Here is a 16,891-nt window from a genome sequence, read left to right as displayed (position 1 = left end):
TTAAAAAAAATCTTAGACAACAACGAATAATTTTTGACATTTAATTCTCAATAAATTAAGTATGACTGTAAATACTGTTAAACAATACTGTAAGGTTCGTATAGAAAACATTAATGGATTAAATTTTAGTAAACTGTGTTTTGCTATGTATCAGACGTCTAAAGAATGTCCATTAAAAGGTAATCAATTTTGCTAACCAGACATACGCATGTAACAGACGTTGGAACTATAGGAGCATACAAATTGTCCATAATCATTGGGATGCAAAAAAAAAGAGATACAATTTTGAACCCTTCAAATGCAACGTCATGAAAAAAATGTCTGGGGTGCAACTGTGCACCCTGAAAAACTTGATGTACCTTTAAATGTGTAGTTGGGTACAACATTTTGCACTATTTTCGGTTGTAGAGCTGTAGGCTACTACACTTTTTTATGAAAGGTACGAATTTGCACCCTTTCAATGCAATAATATTAACGCACCTTAAATGGTGCGAGGTTGCAACTTTAACGGTGCAAGCGGATGCAGAAATGGGAACAAAAGATGCAATTTTGGCACAAGATTGCACGCAATACGCTAACGAGATCGAATGTTGCCTTTCGCGGATGCTAATTTGAACTTTTTTTGTTTCTGTTTTAGTATAAAGTATCATTTTTGTTTCAAGGTGTACTTACCATAAGGAGCATGACGTAAGCAAATGTTACGTAAGAGATGATCTGAAATGTAAAATAGAATGGGAACCATACTCCTGTCGACTTCCAGAAACCCCTGTATAAAAAAGAAATTTGGGGAAAGAAAAACAAATTAAATCGAACTGCCGCCCCTCACCCCCCCCCCCCGAAAAAAAAGAGTAAATGTCTTGCTTGGTGTTTCAGGTGTAAGCACCACCCGTCATTAATTTGTGTCTCTCTCTACACTGCAGAAACTCCGGTGTTGATTTAACACCAGCCCTGAACCTGAATATATTTATGTCCACACCAGAGAAGTATTGAAACAACACCAGTTTGGAATCAAGCCGATGTTGTTTTAATACTAATTGGTGTTGCATAAACACTGGTGATAGACCAAATCGAAACCAGTGTTGTTTAAAACTTCTGTGGTGTGGACATATATAGATTCCGGGCTGGTGTTAAATCAACACAGGAGTTTTGCAGTGTAAATTAATTTCTCTCAAGGAAAGTCATATATTATGAAGCATTTTAGACTATAAAGGTAATGCAATCTTAACTATGTTAAATTCTTATTGTACTACCTCGTGTCCAATGCAACGAATTGAATTAAGATAAAAAGGGAAATAATATTGAGCTGAAATTTCAAAAGGGGGGGGGTGATAAATTTTCGTATGGTATGAAGATTCTTTGTTTCCTTCAATTACATGAATTCCTCATCGTGTTTCTTTTAAATTGTATAAATCTCATAAAAATAAACAAATTCGGTGACTGTGGGGCTTATATGACTGATTGCATAATTTTATTTGACAAATTGAATGAGCGGAAAATGCAATGTGGAATGTCATTAGACATGAACCCATTAATAGATCTTTAGATGCCTAAAATATGTTTCAAAAAATGTAGATTCATCAATGAAACATAAAACGTATTCCGGCACTTCAGTGGTTTCTTTCATGGCCTTGTCCTGTAGCATTGTGACGTCATGCTAAAATTGACGTCACCAAACCGCTCTAATTTCTATCCTAAAGTCGTTATTGCATTAAGTGTACATCCGCCAAATTCACCAACTTCCTCAGGCATTCATGCATTCTTTGATGGAAACATTTAATTTCTGAAAAGTAAAAATAAAGACTAACTGTCCTTTGCATTATTTTTTTTTTCATTTGGGTTCAAAGGAAAGGAAACTTCGGAAGGACATGGCTCAAACTTGATGAGTGCAGAGTCGATATGACGCGGAAATGCATTTTAATGAATGTTTTAGGTAAAGAATGTTGTGTAACCTTACTAACCTATAAGTACTATAAATTTGTGAAAACCTACATTTTTTCATATATACACGGGTGATGTTGATATTAAACACTATGTAGACAAATTTATGTATGGTACAAAACAAATATTTCTGATTGCAGTGAATCAAGTTTTTCTTCTAAGTCAAAAGATTACCCCCCCCCCCCCTCCTTCCATAAACTGACTGAAAAAAACACCAGCAACTAACAAAAATAAAACAATCCATGATATGAAAACAGTTGTAATAAATTGACAAAAGAAAAACAGATTGACCACGGTCAAATCAGGCGGCAACCGGTGCAGTACACCATGAACACAGTACAACTGTCTAACTCTATTTAGCGCCCCCAACGAACCACTCTCATCATTAATGAGAACTTTTATTGCATTCATTCGACTATGGATTTACAAATAGATCTGACGATGATCATCCAGTCTAAGATTTTTTGCGTGTGTTTTTTTTTTTCAGAACAACGTTGGTGATCCAGCATCAATATTTTGTCGTACTTCCTCTTCAAAATATAGATATGACTATAAAAGTATTTTTTATTGACTATGACCCGTATTGTCAATATCATGGGAACTGAAAATGTCAACATTTAGTATATTATGTTTCCTTTTTACTAGACTCTTTCCTCGTGCTTTCACGGTCAAGGAAATTATTTAGTTACTATTCCTAACAAGTTATGAGTGAAAATATTAACCTATATAATGTTAAAGATTTACATATCATCTGGCTTTCCATATAGTTAAACTACAACCTCATACCAGAGCTTTAATCAAACCCCAGTTCAGAATACGAGACTGAGTCTTTTTTTCACATTGTATACTCACGCGTTCACACTGTCGGCGTCGTTATCGGAAGAAACCCATAGGAACATATTTGCAAGTGTAGCGAGAAATGTGAACGCCATCACACAAAACCATACGCGCTCCGCCTGTGGGGAGAAACATTATAACTTGAATATAAATTTATTGACAACATAACACAAAGTTACAAATGATTCATGTTATTGTAAAATATATTCCCATACATACATGAATAAGCATGTAAACATTAGTTACAATGTAATAATTATGATTATGATGATTATGATAATAACAATGAAGACCCATCGCTACTCTGCATTTTATTTCTATGTAATGCATGACATGGTTATTGTGTTTATCTCATATAGGTATTGCCGACTTTCTTCGTTTTTGATAAATAAAAATAAATGTGTCCTGTGAACAAATATACAAGAAAGATTAAAGCTCCTTTAATCCATAAATTATGTATCGAAGTTAACGAGCCTGGTAAAGGCCTGTGCAACGCAATAATGCTCTTTCACAAACATCGCTTTCCAGACACATTGAAAATAGAATTCACATTGGATAAATGAAGCTCTTCTTGGTACAGAGGTCTTTGCCATTTAGTGGGATTTATCGAAGCGAATTATGTTTTTTTTTGTATTGCTGTTGCTGTTGTTGTTGTTTCCTTGCAAAATGAAGGGTCAGAACTCGGGTCACACATTTACTGCCGATATTCTTTAGTCCCGGGTCCTGTTTGGGAAAAGGTTATATATTTGGCCAACCAATGACAACTACTGTAAATACCATGGTAACAAATAATACTCTGAAACAACCAATCAGAATGAAGGAAGAGACAGCTGAATGGCGCAAAAATTGTAAAAATTGGGACTCCACTCCTAAAGTGTTGAAATTACACCCTGAAGACTGATCATTACACCAGCGAGTATTAAAGTAATTACCAAAGGTGTTGTAATATTAAACACACAGTAGGTAATGAACTAACCACCGGAGTAAAAGACTGGTTTACAGCAGTCCCCTTTTACATCCAAACCAGAGAATGGTACACCGGTCAACATCTGGGGTTTTGCGGTGTCTTATACGTAATTGGGCTCTGGGTAAAGTTAGTCTATCCTGAATTTTCGCGAGGAAAAGATTATATTTGATAATGACACCAGACTTTGTAAGAAGGAATCGAAATTTCTATTATTATAACTACAGAGAAAATTGAGAGGATCGCATCATCTGGTGTTATATAATTACACCATATACTTGAAACTAAACACCAAACAGTGTCAAGATAATACGAAATAATTACCGGTGAAAAAAAGATGGACGTCCTGATCTATAAGATATCGAAAACAAAACAATACATAACATCTTGTGAGAACATCAGTTAATTTACATTCGGTAACCCCCGATACAGTCCAACCACCCTCGGCTACGACTCGGGCGTTTCAAAACGAACCATAAGTGTACTTTGTGCATGGAATTCTAAGGTTTGATCGCCGAAGTGTATTATTATTTTGGGGGTGTCAACTTTTCAACTGATGGTGATCTCTATCACGTGATCTGACAAACTGTCCACGTAACCATGGTAACCATACAGCCATGGCCCTGGGAAGCGGGGGTGTTGGGGTGCTGAGGGGCTGAGGCATCCCCAATAATTGTTCTGGGCATGCAGCTCCCCCGCCCCTGCTGGTAATAGTGTAGAATTATACCTTAATCATTCTCCATTTCATTTTTTTGCTTGTAAAATTTTTCGTTAACAAATTATCCATCTTCATTTTGGTTCGAACCCTCTTTTTTTGTTCGTGTTTTTTTTTTATATACAATCCAGCCCCCCTAAAAAAAATCGTTCCCAGTCCGCTACAAATAAAATTCATCAATCGTTGGTGAAAGAAGTTATTTTCATTTTGGGTTATTTCTCACCGTTTTCGTGGTCATCTTTTGTGTGTACGACCGGTGCCTCCTGCAGCCATAGCAACACGATACACAGCTGGCGCAGCATCTCGAACAGCCTCCGCCCATCGTGGTAACCTTTGTGACGTCACTCTTGATCAATCGATGACGTGTCAAAGATTACTGCAAAACATTGAAAAATAAGATTATGATTATTTATAGATCACATTTTTAAATATCACATGCATCAAAGAAATCACAAATGAAAATAAATTTAGTTTATCTCCTTGGTACCTATTTTTGCATTCTAAAATATTGATTTTTTTTAAAGAAAATTTAGGGCCCCAGGAAAAGTGATGAATTGACAGTATAATTTTTCAAACGCATCGTTTTATTTCTGAAAGGCATAAGCATTTTTTTTTTTTTTTGGGGGGGAGTATTCCACCCTTAACGGGTTTCACCGGCTAGACCCACTCCCCATAATATACCCTGACACTAAATCTGCGTAATATAAGGTGGAAAAACTCGCATTACCAAATGTCATGCAAATGAAATGTTCTCATAACTGCACACAGTTAACAATAATTTAAACAACGCTGTTTACTATGTAAATCGCACAGTATAGTTGTTTCGATAGTTCAATCAAATGCTTAAAATCTTAAACAACCATGCTTAATTCATTCATAATAAATATTTAAATTTAAACTTTGTTGTTTAAGATTTTAAACACTTGCTCAAAATGTTTAAACAACTTCTGTGCGAATCAATTAGTACACAGCTTTATTTAAATTATTTTTAACAGTGTACATGAACTTAAACTTTTAACAGACAATCCCGGTTGGGGGGCACAGCTCGACCGAATTTCTAAAAACGTTCTGACATCTTCTTCAAGTTTAATATATGATTCATCTTTGGTTTTGGGAACCCCCTGGGGGAAAAAAACTCTTAGTCAAAGATACTTGTTTGACAAGCTCACAGCAGACTACAGGGCGAATAGTTTTGTTCGTGGATGTGATATTTAAACGGCGGTTGTCGATTTGAAATGATATCGTAAAATTTATGAACTATATCCTCTCCTTAAAATTTCTTTGTCTGAAAGCCGGACATGATTATGGGTGAAAACATGGAAAAAAAACAACTTAGGAAAACGTTTTCACTGTCAGAATTATGTGTCGTGTGTGTTTATGCGTGGGGTGTTACGTTATGGAGATCTTGATTTTTACTTTTATCACTTTTGTTGATTGATGTAAGATTAGTACGTTTACAATAATCGTATTAATTGGCAATATGTTATGCGTAATTTGATGAAACAAAATATGTCCATACATGTTTACATCTGGATTCACTACTCATGCATGATTTATTGTGTTTTCAGGAGGAAGAAATAAATCACGATATAAAAACAAAGTTTGGACTGATTGGAAATTTAACTCTGGTGTGATTTAAGGAAATAAAACACGATATTTCCAACCTATTATGTGAATGCATTTCTGCTCCTATTAAGCACTATAACACTAATTACGCTAATATGAAGTTCGAAATTAACTATTTAGAATATCAATATCGAAAAAAAAAATAATTTAGATAATTCCGAAGAGTGTAATCAAGGAATCTATTTTTGCTGGTACTTACAAAGAGCAGATGATTAATTGTCAGACAAACCCCTTATAGAAAGATGAAGGAAAATTAATAGCATCATTGTGTACTGTGTTCATTTTATATCACACAGACGAATGTTACATAATTCTCTTTCCATTACTGATTACTGAATTTTTCCTGCATTATTTCCTTATAACTCATTTCCAGAAACTAGCTTCCTAAGAATGATATCTGTCTACAAATATGAAATATTTAAAACATGGTTCATGGTATATTTATGCTCAATCGTCAATGCTGGTCGCGGTCATATGTTCATTTTTCCTCTCCTGTTTGTCTTACAGGCAATACCATAACTTCCCTTTCTGTTTTACTGTGATAAGAAATTTGAGGCCTACGTAAATTAATCACCCTTGTCACTTTGGTATCGTTTCGAATTAAGTTGACCGCTATTCATCGCTAATTTATTCACACGAGGAACACTCTTAATTATTCAGACAGTTTATCAGGATATTGCTCCCGGGGGTAAAACAAGGTTTTTTATGTTTGTTTGTTTTTTTCTTACAGGGTCTGGGCAATATATTACCTATTAAGTGATATCATTTGCGTTCTAAAATTGATAAAATGGGGTATCATGATCCGGACCTCCTTGGCTGTACGCTTGCGGGGGGGGGGGGTGCAAAACACCAAAACTTTTTCGAAAAAAAAAACTGTTAGCGAGAGTGCGAAGAAACCGAGTTTATCGTTGGGGTACTTTTGCATTTGTTAACTGAATTTGAAGGATTTCGTGAATACTTTTGGTGAACTTTGTGAAAAATATTAGTAAAAAAAAAAGTTTTCAAAATTTCTTGGGGGCAACTGTTCCTCTGCTTCGGATGGCCACGGGGGCCTCTCATTTCTTTCTCCCTACTCTTCGTTAATAATTTCTCCCCATTTTTCTTCTTTACTCTCCCATTTCCCTTTATGATCATTTTGGAAATCACCATAATAAACCAGTCTCCCCCACACTCTCTCTCTCTCTGGTCCTTGGGTCACATGATCAAGGTCCAACTAGATTGGAAATAACAAATTTTTGGCAGATCACATTAGAGGTTTGAAATTTTGACGGATCTGACAAAAAGGAATCATTATAATACTGTACACCTAGCATGCCTAGTGCCAAATATATCGGGGGCCGTTGCGAAAGGAATATTTTTATAAGGGGGCCTCATAGGCAGGATGGGGCTTTGATCAGTTGAAAATCATCAAGTTTCTGTGTTTAGAAGCTGCATTTGACATGCCATGCTAGAGATTCTCCGATAGCCCCTTCATTGACTATCACGTCTGCTGCGTGCAACTCATTTGGATACATGAATGAATCATTCAAGGTTTTAAGAGATCGTGGTCAAATTAAAGTGCTACAAGATCTCCTACACCGCAAAAATTGGGGATCTAAAATACCAATCGTGTTAGCTAACACCGTTTTTGTGCTTACACGGTTTTCAGGATACCGTCCCAGTTGGATGCCCCGAAAGGACCACACCCTGAGATGGTAAAATTACACCCTATAGATTAAACACAACACCAAGGTGCACAGCAAAAACTGTGGTGTTAACCGGTGTACATAGAAGACCACACCAGTTATTTTACACCGGTGTTAAATTGGTGGTGTTAGTTTTACACCTATAGGTGTTATTACAACACCTATGGTTGTTACATTTACACTCTTTGGTGTTATGTTCAATCTCTGGGATGTTATTTTAACACCTCAGGGTGTGGTCCTCTATTAACACCAACTGGTGTCAGTTTTAACACCACAGTTTTTACAGTGTGTGCACAAAAAACAATCACAGGTATTGCAATAACAACCATAATACTGAACTAGCACCGAACAATTAATACGGGGGTGTAAAATGACTGGTGTATGTACACGACGCCATCTAGGGCAGCAGAAAAGTAGTCTGCTGTGCAAACCCTTCACTCTAGTTAAGGGTCTGAATGTGCAAGCCTGAAACAGCAAGTTTTGTATGTGCTATAGTCTTTGCGTGGAGACACACTTGTTGATCAAATTCTCAATCAGGGTCTGTGCCTGCAGACTAGTAGAAAAGGTAGAATGAAGGGGGAATAAAAAAAAGAAGGAAAAGAGACTAGACGATTTTATGCGATAAACAACTAAACCAGTATCAAATTCAAGTATCGTAAGTTTGGAAGGGGCCCGACTTATCGCGTCCTTGGCGTCACGGTGTTCCTTCATCATTCCACTGACATTAAGTTCTTTCAAAATTAATCTGAAAATATTAAGTTCAACCACTCACTTTCATGATCATGAAGTTAAAGTCCACCCTACTCACCCCATCTACTTTTAAGAGGTAAAGACACACCAACAGATGGGTTGGATACATAGAGGGTGTTGTAAATAGATATTTGCAATTATTTACAAATATTCCGTTGCAATTTTACAAATTATATAGATCAAATTTAATTGTAGCAAATTAGATTACATTCCTCGTTTCAAGGAGCAGATTAGCATTCAGTCACGCATTTGCAATTACTTTTAGAACTTAAAATTGATTTAGGGACCAAAATAGACTTGCAATTGATCGCAAGTTTCTTGCACCGCCCCAATAAATTGAACAGGGCGTACTATAACGGTAATACTGAAGTTCTATCAAAATCGCATGGAGAAATCAAGACCTAATAATGGTGTTTATTTTCACAAAAGTTATATTATGGGTTGTATGCACTGAAGAAGCACACCATGTCGACATTATATGTGTTTTATCATTTTGTGGTAACAAATTTGAATTTGTCAAATTCCTCAATATTTAATTAAATAATACAAAACCCGGGACGGCAGGGGCCCGTCTTACAAAGAATCGCGTTTGACCCAATCATCGCGAGTATGGAAAGCCAGCAATGTCAATATATAAAGTGCATGTTTGTTTTTAAAAAATGCTAGATGTGATGCATATTAATAAATTCATTGATTTCTTGACAATTTGGTGCGTTCTCCTTTCTTTACAAAGGACATTTTGCAAATTTCCTGTTGAAAAAAATATGATATTGATGGATTTCCATAGAGTTGCGATTGATCCGATCAATCGCAACTATGGACGGCCAGCAACGTTAACATCTATTATGCATGTTTGTTCAAAATATTTTCTAAGTATGATGAATATTCATTCATTTTTTCTTGAAAATTCACTGCGCTTCTCTCTGCATATACGAAGGTCATTGTGCATATTTTTCGTAGAAAAAAATTATGACACTGATGGATTTCCATAGAGTTAAGATTGATCGGATCAATCGTATTTCTTTGTAAGACGGGGTCCTGATCATCCAACTTTCGTTGGATCTGATTGACTGACAAGCACGTGATTGTTACTATGGTTACTACAGGTAGTTGTAAAAAAAACAACTTGTCAGTGCATACAACCGTTACAAAATCGATCATTGATTTACCTGGTAGTGTTTTTTTTTACCTGATTGCTAAGAAAACATGAATACTTGTAAGCAAGCAACAACAAGACCGACGACTTAAGGTCCTCTCCGAGGAACCTGGAAATGAGGATTAATGCCTTACCAAAGGGCACGAGCGAACCAAGTGGGAATCGAATCCGGGTCACCGAAATCCGAAACCTCCGCTTTGCCGACCGAGCTATCGCTAATTCCTCAACAATTCCTAGTCATAAAAACTCCCAAATCATTATCACAATTATAACGATTTTAAGATGGTTCAGCCGATTTATCTTCAAAATCTACACCAATTCAATCATTTGATATATTATGAGACAAAATAAAATAGTGCCTGTGTGGCAGCGGCAGATTTTCCAGGATGTGTATATATATGATTGTTATATGAAAGCATAAGTGAAACTTTAAAAATGCCTTAAAGTCCATAATTTACATCCGGTTTTGTGATTTTTTTTTCTACGCTTGATTAACTTATTGCAGTTAACACGTTGACATTCAATGTGTTACAAACTTTCACACATATCTCGTGATTTAAAGTAGAAACTTATCGTAAATCAATTTTGATTGTCTGATGATAAACAGTAATGTAATCAAAAGTACTTTAATTGATTAATCATCTAATATGGCTATTATTCCTAGCACTGTTTCCTCGTCAGTCTCTCAATGGGACCAAGCACTCTGTAATATTGATATAATGAAATTAATCGTTTTCATTAACAATTATGTATGACCTTTAAGAATTATTGCCTTATTTCGTTTGGGGTTTTATTAGGGAATTTAAAGATACAGTAGTTGCAGTAAATTGTTTTCATTAGAAAGTCTTTAAAACCAAGATTAATTGCCACTCTAGAAGCTGAAAAACAATCACACTGAAAGCTGCCAACACAGAGAAGCACGTGTGGGACCGTGTATTATTATTGCTTCGAAAAAGACCAGATTCGGTTTTCTCGAATTTCATACTTTGCTTACTTCTCAGCGATTTCGTCCAGAATTCTTTAGCGCATAATTTGTTATTCAAACATGATATAGACAATTGGGTGGTCCATATCTGACATTTATCTTTAAAGCAGAAAATTTATTCAAATGTATATGAAAATCACAGCTATTACAGTAAAGTGTGGGAGTATAGTGACGGAAAATGCAGTTGAAAATAAACAGGATTCTTTTCAATTCAAATTAATTAAGCATCGTTTTGAACAGATTTATCTCAGATTTATTTATGTGGAGCGTTGTGGCCCAGTGGATGAGTCTCCGGACTTTGAAACAGAGGGTCGTGGGTTCGAATCCCAGCCATGGCGTAATTTCCTTCAGCAAGAAATTTATCCACATTGTGCTGCACTCGACCCAGGTGAGGTGAATGGGTACCCGGTAGGATTTTTCCTTGAACGCTTTAGCGCCTAATATGGCGGCTCAGCTACAGCCGAGGTAATAATATGATACCAAGTATCAAAGCGCAGTTGAATATATGCACATATTTACTGCGCTATATAAATGGACATATTATTATTATTATCTCAATTTCTCCTTAAAGTTCATTCAGTTTTAGAAGATAATCTAATAACAATGAATACGATCCATTAAAAAATGTGAATTGAATTTTGATCTTGATCCTAATCGGATTTTGAAAAGTTCACTTTAGAGACCACCCCCCCCCCCCCCCCCCCGATCGTTATAACTCAAGTATGCATGATACATAATAGGGTGTCGTTAATTTGCTTACTAAACCTATTGCATGTTGTCTGCGCATGAAGATGTATACTATATTGGCCGAGCTTAATTGCCATGTTAACAAAGTCCAGTTAGTCCAGGGATTGCAATCCGATTCCCGCCAAAATCCCTGGGATCAAGACCCGGATGTTGGCCGCAGGTTGTAAGAAGCTAAATAACCTGTCCGTTTTCTATAGCTTTCCAAATACACGAAATAAGAAATTGAACAATAATGACAAAATGTCTGCCATCATGAGTATACTACGTTTCAAATGGTCGGTGCAGGATTCAAGATGAATTCATTCAAAATTCAAACCCTGACATTTTGAGCTGTAAATGTACTGTGATATTTCGCACTGTTCCCTGTGGAAGTGTCCACAATGTAATGTTACCTTTGCAATGAACGTCTCCAATTTACGACGGAGATAATTCACGCTGTGAAATCGTTTCAATTTGAGCGAGTAAATTCGCATTATGAATATACACTCTAAAAAATGAAGTGCTAATTTATCTCTTAAAGAGCGTGTATAGTGACTGCACTTCGGAGTGCTGATTTGTCTAGTTCAAAATTGAACTAGACAAATCAGCACTCCGAAGTGCAGTCACTATACACTAGACATGCTAGACAAATCAGCACTCCTAAGTGCAGTAACTATACACACTCTTTAAGAGCTAAATTAGCACTTCATTTTTTTCCGCATAGACAAATCAGCACTCCGAAGTGCAGTCATACACTAGACAAATCAGCACTCCGAAGTTCAGTCACTATATACACGCTCTTTAAGAGCTAAATTAGCACTTCATTTTTTTCATAGACAAATCAGCACTCCGAAGTGCAGTCACTATACACGCTCTTTAAGAGCTAAATAAGCACTTCATTTTTTAGAGTGTATAAGAACGCCGCAATAGTTCACACTGTGGAAGTGTCCACAATGTGCCATTATATTTGGACTGCAAGTCTTCACTTCATGATATGAATACATGAAGTGAATTCACATTGAGGAGTTGGGAACAAGGATTGTATAGCCACTGTGTGACATTTTCACACTTTGGAGATGTCCATAGTGTGATAGTAACTGTTCACAATGTGCATTTGAAAGTTTGAACTTTATTAATTACATCTTTATATCAAGTGAAATCAAATTGCGCAAGGAAGAAAGCTACTATCTACAAAAAAAATGTTTATTTGCATTTCACTCCCCTTGTTAATGGCGTTAAGAGTGAATTTAGGGTGATCATACGATTTATTTTGTTGGGAGTGACATCACCTTGTATACAATATTCAGTATGTCAAGAGTGCAAAGTGAGTGTAAATTTCTATCATCGCAAAGTTAATTCAGCACCGGAACATTGTAAGTCACATTTTTCGCATAGTATACGCGGGAAACCCTACTGGGGAGAACAGTGTGCCACAGTGTCTTCACAGTGTGGAACACGATGTGAAATCATCTTCACACTATAAAATTTGAGCAATTCAACAGTGTGAAACACTTATTCACACAGTCGACCATGTGAACTCGCTGTGAACAGTCACACTGTCGAGGGGTCCACTGTCGAGGGGTCCACAGTGTGGAATTATCACCACACTGTTGACTTTAGAAATTTTAAGAGTGTGAATAAATATTTTCACATAGTCCACTATGTGAACACACTGTGATCACACTGAGTGACACTGTGTTCTTTCCAGCAGGGAAATGTACAGTGTGAAATCAAATAGTACGATGAGAACACACTGGCAAATCCCACTGTGTGGTTGTCCACGGTGTAAGTTTATTTTCAGTCTTCTAAATTCATGAAGGAGATAACGCACAGAGTGAAATGGAACATCACCGTGTGAACACCGCGATATTTTACACTTTGACAGACCGTTTGTGGTGTGAAATCACATCAGCGCTGTGAGGTTCGAGCTGTGTATCCACAGTGTGGAACGCGATGTCGGTGAAAGCACCTTCGCACTGTTGAATTTGAGCATTTCAACAGTGTGGATCACATAGGCTATTCAAACAGTCGACCATATGAAATCTGTAACCGAACAGTCACACCGTCGAGGTGTCCACAGTGTGAATATATATTCACAATGTTGACTATCTTCACACGGTTGAAAATAACCCCCGGGGTTAACGCCATGTAGATATACATTTCGTGAGGCCGTGAGGGAATGATTTATTGAGAACTACATGATTATGATTAAGTGATTTCGAGTTTGGCCACGAAACACTCACATAGAAACTACATGTATCATGAGGGGAGGTCATTTTGTTTATAATTAAAAACACTCACACAAGTATATACAGAGAATAAAATGGGGATTCTATAAATATTCTAACAACAAAATGATAAGCAATAAGACCGACAAAAAGGAATATCACATCATTCACTTATGCATACTGTAGTAAATGGTTTTACATATACAAGACCATTTACGATTACAATTTTGCGAATATTATTTGTACATTATTGCATGTACGAATTAATTTGAATAATATCCAGCACTATATTGAATTATTTAACAATCCCATTGGATGCTTTGGAAGGTAATGTAATTTTACGGATATAACCATGATCATTATATTATCTTCTTCTTGAATTATGATTATGGTCAGAGAACAATCAATCTAATGGGAAAAGCAGGTGTGCAGTGATCGAATTTTGAGGGCCTCTCGAAAAAAAATTAGTGCTTATTACATAAACCCTCCACTAATTATGCAATTATAATTGAATAATCATTATTTTAAGACAGACTGCCATGATTTCAATGAACTAGCACATTGCCTGAATACTTGAGTGCTGTATCGTTGTTATCAGGTCAGTCTACAAATAAAATACTTAAAATGACGAGATGGTCACGAGGATTATGTTTTGCTTGAAAAAAAAACTACTCTCTACAAAACATAACTATAGTCATTCGTTTAAAATATGAATTTTCTATAAGTGCGCCTGAAAAGGTGTCTATTCAAAATTTAATATGATAACTTGATTTTCTGGCACGAACACGATGATGCAGCATCTCCACTCCTTGGGCTAAGTTGCTGCCGCATGAGGAACTTTGGGGCAAAAAGGTGGCATTTTGATATTTTGATAACATTTTCAATGCTATATGGTTGTCTTCTTTTTTCTTTTCTATTTTAGCTCAGATGTTTTTGCTGGGATAGAATTTACCTAATGCATTTTAGTATGCATGACATCGTGAATATTACAGGGGCCCGTCTTACAAGAGTTGCGATTGATCCAATCGATCGCAACTATGGAAAGCCAGCAAAGTCAACATATAAAATGCATGTTTGTTCAAAAAAATTTCTAGATATAAATGTATATCCATAAATTCATTGATTTCCTGACAATTTGGTGTGTTCTCCTTTGTTTCCAAAGGGCATTTTGCAAGTTTTTCTGTAGAAAAATATGACACTGATGGATTTCCATAGAGTTACGATTGATCCGATCAATCGTAACTCTTTGTAAGATGGGGGCCATGGTCTCTAGACAAGGGAGAGCGAGACAACCTCCTCCATAAGCCGCTGTACCCAATCCGAAATTCGAATGGTTCTCGGGGGGGGGGTCAACCCCACCCATATCTATAGGAATGATGTTTCAGCTATGTCACTGACACGCAGTATATTGGCTTTGAAGCATGGCAAGTTTGAAGTGTTAATGTGCAAGAAAGTTTTCGGTTGCTTGAAAATGGGTCGGGATGAAAGATCGATCCCTTATCGCGGCATGCGAGCAAACACGGTTTCCTTTTTTTTCTCGCTAGGGTCCACACCCGACGAGCAAGGGTGGTGAGCGAGTGACCGTGTAGTTCATGAAATATGGTCACCATAATGTTGATGGTTTATAAGGAGAATGAGCTAATAATGATGATGAAAATGATGATGATGATTATGATGATGATGATGATGATGATGATGATGATGACGATGACATGTATGATGGAGATGGTGGTTTTGATGGTGAAAGTGAAGTTTGTGATGATCATGTCAAGATGCTACACACTAAGAAATAAAGGTTCAAAATTGAACCCCGAAAGGTTGATGCAAAATCAGCACCCTATGGGTTCAAAAATTGAACCCTGCGGTTGGGGTTCATTTTTGCACCCTGCAGGTTCAAAACTGCACCCCTAGGGGTTCAATTTAAAATTTAGGGTGCAGTTTTGAACAAGCAGGGTGCAAAAATGAACCCCCAACCGCAGGGTTCAATTTTGAACCCCAAATCAGGGTTCAATTTTTGAACCCATAGGGTGCTGATTTTGCATCAACCTTTCGGGTTTAATTTTGAACCTTTATTTCTTAGTGTGTATAATGATGATAATGGCGATGATGATGGTGATGATGGTGGTGGTGATGACGAAGATGATAATGATGATGATGATGACGATGATAATGATCACGATGGTGATCATCATGATTTTTTGAATTGCTATCATAATTTTGATTTATTGATTGGAAAATCATGTTGTTCTAGCTTTAATATGCTGCATTGCATTAAAAAATTGATGTATTATTTCATTACTTATGACTTAAAACGTAAACCCATACCCGGTTACGGAGTGACATGAGAAATATACACTCACGGGCAGCAAATGGTGAACTTAAATTTTAAAATTTTTATTTGACTTGATGTAAAATGATGACCCTCAGATTATCCAAAAGAAAATTTCACAAAACAGGCAATAGTTTTCTAGTAAATTGAAATTAAGTAAAACAAGATATGTAGTCCCATGTATAGAATTTCTTGTATGGTTCGGATTCTCCTATAAGTAGGTGCGTAAGGAAAAAAATCGTGGCTAATTATGCTCCCCTTTTGTATTTATGAAATTCCATATGAGTTTTGATAGAAAAATTTGATCCAAATTTGAAATAGAGGCAATATAAATTTTTGGAAAATGTCCACTTTTGCTTGGAACTGCCCAGCTAGAACATTTTGGGGTGGTCATTGCATTTAACTGCCCCCATTTATACCAGTGGCACTGATCTGGCGATGATAGTTACACTACAAAATACTTACTGTGTCCCAAATGTGACACCACAAAGTGTATTCATATAGATCACGGACACGAGAGAAGAGCGGAAATTGTGTCTCAAGATTTACAAATTTAACTCTTTGAACTTTGTCGTCGTCTTTGCATATAATACACGAACTTGACTTTGGTCCAGGCCGTTACAAGACCCCATTCATTAAACCACTAATACTACCATGATTCGATTTCAACATCACGTAATGCTTGTTTTTTTGTATGAAACATCGACAACTTTCCTTTCGTTCGACAACACAAGAAACATAACAAAATCATGACTTAGAATCTATTCCAACCAAACTCAGACATTCATTCAAACCCTTTTAATCGCTTCACATCCATCGTTTCCTGGTGCCTGTTTCATAAAACTTGTCATAACAACAACCTTGCAATAACCGTTAAAAGCTTCTGAATCCTTCCTTCTGATTGGCTAATTGTAAATTTATTATAGAAATTGTGCATTAGTTGTTTCGTCAA

At 36.5% G+C, this 16,891-nt stretch overlaps 1 protein-coding gene across 3 annotated transcripts in view; it reads right to left on the bottom strand.

Moving 5' to 3' along the window:
- LOC121429642 (glycerophosphodiester phosphodiesterase domain-containing protein 5-like) overlaps positions 1-16,891 on the bottom strand; it is a 72,401-nt gene that overhangs the window by 35,421 nt on the left and 20,089 nt on the right. For all 3 annotated transcript variants that reach the window (XM_041626785.1, XM_041626784.1, XM_041626783.1), the window contains exons 3-5: positions 4,678-4,830; positions 2,791-2,894; positions 673-766 (exon numbers count right to left, since the gene is read on the bottom strand). In XM_041626785.1, the coding sequence (XP_041482719.1) occupies positions 673-766; positions 2,791-2,894; positions 4,678-4,776 (297 nt within the window). In that variant the 5' untranslated portion in view covers positions 4,777-4,830. The remainder of the gene's footprint in view (positions 1-672; positions 767-2,790; positions 2,895-4,677; positions 4,831-16,891) is intronic.

This window comes from Lytechinus variegatus, chromosome 16 (assembly GCF_018143015.1).
Source record: "Lytechinus variegatus isolate NC3 chromosome 16, Lvar_3.0, whole genome shotgun sequence".
NCBI lineage: Eukaryota > Metazoa > Echinodermata > Echinoidea > Temnopleuroida > Toxopneustidae > Lytechinus > Lytechinus variegatus.
Note: the sequence above shows the minus strand (reverse complement) of the source record. Positions and strands in the feature narration are given on the sequence as shown.